Below are 3,914 nucleotides of genomic sequence, written 5' to 3' on the forward strand. Positions count from 1 at the left end.
GGTGGTAAGAGTGAAGTTTTTTGCCTACTTCTTTGCATGTCATGTAGTGCTCTCAACACTGATGCAGATGAAGGCTTGCAGGGCTACCTTGTCCTGGAGGGCAGGTGAGCTTTACCCTGGTAAAGCTGTATCTGCCTATCACAGCCTCACTCCCCAGGGAAACGGAGCTGTTCTAGTCTTAAAAAGTTGCCAGCCCTCTCCTGATATTGACAAATGCACCTTTGGATGAACAGGAGTAAAATGATGCTTCCATCAAATGTTTTGTCTGTTTATACCCAACCTGCTTGCCTGAATATAGCTTTCCCCTCCATTCAAGTGCTCAGGGCTTCCCAGCCCGCACAGCAAGTTACTGATGGTAACTTTGCAGCAGAACTGGCAACTCACTTGTTCCTTTAGTGTCCATTTCCAGTGTGGGTGAGGCAAGGCAGATCCCTACAGGGTGAAATGGGTACTGTGCAACCTTGATAAATGGCCACTCTGTGAGGGAGATTTTTGTGAGTGCTTTGTCTCTAGAGAGAACTTGCCAGCAGAAGTGGGTGTTCAGAGCCAGCAAAACTCAGCTTTGAGTTAGAAAAAAGTAAAACTATTTATTTAAAAAAACCCCAACAAAACAGAACACCCAAACCCAAGAAGCCTTCTAGTCGAGACCAAAAGAGGTGTTCTCTTTTTCTTTTTGTCTAAGGAAATAAGGCTGAAGGAATGACATTGAGATATCTGAATAGCGTCTGGCTCTTCTGTAACTTTTGCCTATATTCACCCATTTTAACCAAATGTGCCAAACAGATAAGGGTCTCAAAAGCTTTATGTACCATCAGTTTCATGAAAACTGGTGTTTTCATGTAACAGTACAATTAACAGACTACTAATTTGTCCTACCGAGAGAATGCTTCAGCTTGTGCTCAGTGTTTATTAGACATCAGAGAACCCACAGAGCATTAACTTCTGCAGTACAAACCTGTAGAGTAATTAATTGGCTTAATCAGCTCTACTGTGCATGGAACAATTTGTTTCAAATTTTGAAATGAGATGAGGAAGGTATTTGTCAGCCTCGGGGTAAGACCAGAAATGTCCCCTTCCCAAATTATGGCCCCCAAATGGCGCCTTCCCCCTCCTACTTCAGGATGATCGGGGTTCATGTGTTGGGAATGCCACATGCACTAGTTTTCCCTGGTTTTCAGCCTTGCTAAGAGCAGAGTGAGCCCCAGCCAAGCTCTCAGAGCCGGAGCACTGGAGGGGCAGTGGCAGGAGATACTGGTTCCCTGTTAGTGATGCTGAGAGCTGACCCAGTGCCTGTGCTGCCGCTCCCTGGCACTCAGTGCCTGTTTCTGGTCACCAAGCAAGGGGCACAGAAATGCTGAAGGGATTCTTGTGTGGAGAGGGGAGTTGTCATTCCACCTTGCACTGCGGTGACAGAACACCGAATGCTGGGGCTTTCCCTTTTCCTTTCTGTGCTGGATGTCCTTTCTCAGGTAGGAAACAACTTTGGGACTCACGGACATGTTAGTCATGGTTAAACTTTCTCTGCTCCTGATTTCAAGTGGGATGGGATCAAAAGTCCCTCTCCCAGTCTCAGAGAGGACAGGATTGCATTCTCAAATCATAGATCTGAACAGTTCATCTCTTGTGTGTTGTTTAGGGTAAAACTTGCTTAAACTTTGTTGGTACAAGCTTGCAGAGACACTTCCACTGCAGCTGTGCTGAGCGATGTTGTATGAGCGCATTCAATTTCAGCCTCCCTTTCCAATACAAACTCACTAATGCGTAGCTATCAGGCACAGATTTGTGGTGGGAAATCCTAGCACCTTTCTCCTTCCCTTCCAGATTAGCACTAGTCAGTCTATTGCATGTTCCCGAGGCTCACCCTGCAGCCCTCCTCCCTCCTCCTCCTGCAGACGGAAGCTTCTCCCATTTATTAACTCATAGATCATACCACTATTCGGACTGACTGATTGCCATAAAACTGATGGAAAAACTCCTCCAATTTTGTTAACTTCTAGTCCAGATCCTGGTGTGAATCTGGAGGAACTCTGCTCCCACTAATGAATTCCTCTCTCTTTGCCCATCTGCCTGTGGGATCAGACTCTAGCTCATCTTTTGTCAGAGGCGCTCCGAAAAAATAATTTTCCCTCCTGAGAACAGGCTAATTTCACTGTGTTGTCTGTGGTTATGTGCTAGAGACAGGCATTGGTAAATGTGCAATATATGCAGATCAGCTGCACTTTGAAAAGCTGTGTCTTTTCTCACCTTACAAGACAGCAGTTTAGGGATTCCAAGCCTTTCCCTTCTCTTTCACTCTCTATCTGCCATTAAGGGAGCTGAGTTTGGATGCTGCCAGTGCTCCTGTGTGGCTAAATAAACAGGGTGGCAGATTGCCATGTGGGATCTAAAGCTCTGTCAGATGTAGATCTGACCATCTACAGCATAAGCCAGGCCTTACGGGTTAGGTGTATGAATTTAATTCCTCCCAGAGGCTGAAAACTGCTCCACTGGGAAGTTGTTTAAAATCTCAGGCAGCTCCTTCTAGACTTCCAGGCAAGGCTTCTGTGTTTGTATTTTAGCGTGCATGGGGCTTTGAAGCTTACACACAGAGTGAGGACCTTATTTATGTGCACTTGGTTGCCAGTAATCAAGTTCTTCCATGGAGAAATCAGGTAGCAGAAGGACTGCATCAGAGGCTCTGGTGAGCACCAGGCTGCTTTCTCAGTTCTGCATGCATATTCATTGCTGATTTTTAGCGTAGGGGGCTAAACTTCATTCTGTCCCTAGTGATGCCAGTGACAAGACTCCCATCCAGTCTGGTGGTCTCTGATTAGTATAGGGGGAGCACACTGCCTGACAACTGTCTCCTTGGATGCCGTTACTTTGCCATAGGCTGCGAGTTCAAAAGACTCCAAATTTCTCCTGCGAAACCACCGTGATCTCGCATCTCGTAGTCGCACCTCCTCCTGCGAATATCTCGGCTGGGAGTAAGGGTTGTCTGTAGTGGGGAAAGGTCAGCCGCTGGGCCCTGGGAAAGCCCAGAAAGACTCAGGGTTTTTCTGTAGCCGGTAAGTCCCCCGTGAAAAGCCTGCACCTGAGCCGAGCCGTTTTGATCTGAACTCTTTGGAATTCATCGCTTTCTTCTGGCTACCTTCTAATTTGGCCTCGGGTCAAAATCATTTGGCAAGAACAACACTGAGGACAAGTGCCCCCTCTTTTGGCCTTTATCTTGTGTAATTACCAGGAGCATCCCTGCACAATGGAGCGGCTCCTTATTCTAATCTCCACTTCTTTACTTATCTTCATTTTCTCTCCCTCTTCTTTTGTCTTCTAAAATCCCACGCATCAGGATTGAAAGGCTGGGTACTGGGGTAAAAGGATTGTGCTGTGAGCTGTGGGCAAATGCTCTCCCAAAGCTACAGCTTTTCTATTGCTTTTTTTCACCTGCATGTTTGGAGGGAGTTTCTGTCAGCCCTGGTCTGTGTATCTGCGCTGCTGACCTGGAGCAAGAGGGAGTAACGCGTCCTTTCTCTCCCTGTGTCCCGCAGAGAAACCCGTCAGCCTGACTTACCGATGCCCCTGTCGATTCTACGAGAGCAACGTGGCAAGAGCCAACATTAAGCACCTCAAAATCCTCTCCACACCCAACTGCTCACTTCAGATTGTGTAAGTCTCTTACTCTTTTCAGCTGGGTGCAAATCCCAGGTGTCAAAAGGGAGAGTCACAGAGCTGATTCCTGCTTTGGTGGCTGCAATTAGGTCTGTGTCTCATGCCGTGATTTCCAATTCACCTTTTCACCCTGTGCATCAGATACAGCTGGACCCTGCTCTACCCCACACAAAGGAGCCCAGCTAGATGTTTCCCAGCTGTGTTCTACCTCTGTCATCTCCCTGTAACTATGTGATCCCATGTTCTATTTCCCCCACGGGTATGTG

At 47.1% G+C, this 3,914-nt stretch overlaps 1 protein-coding gene across 1 annotated transcript in view; it reads left to right on the plus strand.

The window, feature by feature from the left end:
• Window positions 1–3,485: 3,485 nt before the first annotated feature.
• Window positions 3,486–3,914, plus strand: part of CXCL12 (chemokine (C-X-C motif) ligand 12) — a gene marked incomplete at its 5' end in the record, with an annotated part of 9,915 nt that continues 9,486 nt past the window's right edge. Inside the window, one exon of the mRNA XM_009575077.1 lies at window positions 3,486–3,645. Within this exon, the coding sequence (XP_009573372.1) occupies window positions 3,486–3,645 (160 nt within the window). The remainder of the gene's footprint in view (window positions 3,646–3,914) is intronic.

The sequence above is a fragment of the Fulmarus glacialis genome, unplaced genomic scaffold, assembly GCF_000690835.1.
Source record: "Fulmarus glacialis isolate BGI_N327 unplaced genomic scaffold, ASM69083v1 scaffold3613, whole genome shotgun sequence".
Classification (NCBI taxonomy): Eukaryota; Metazoa; Chordata; class Aves; order Procellariiformes; family Procellariidae; genus Fulmarus; species Fulmarus glacialis.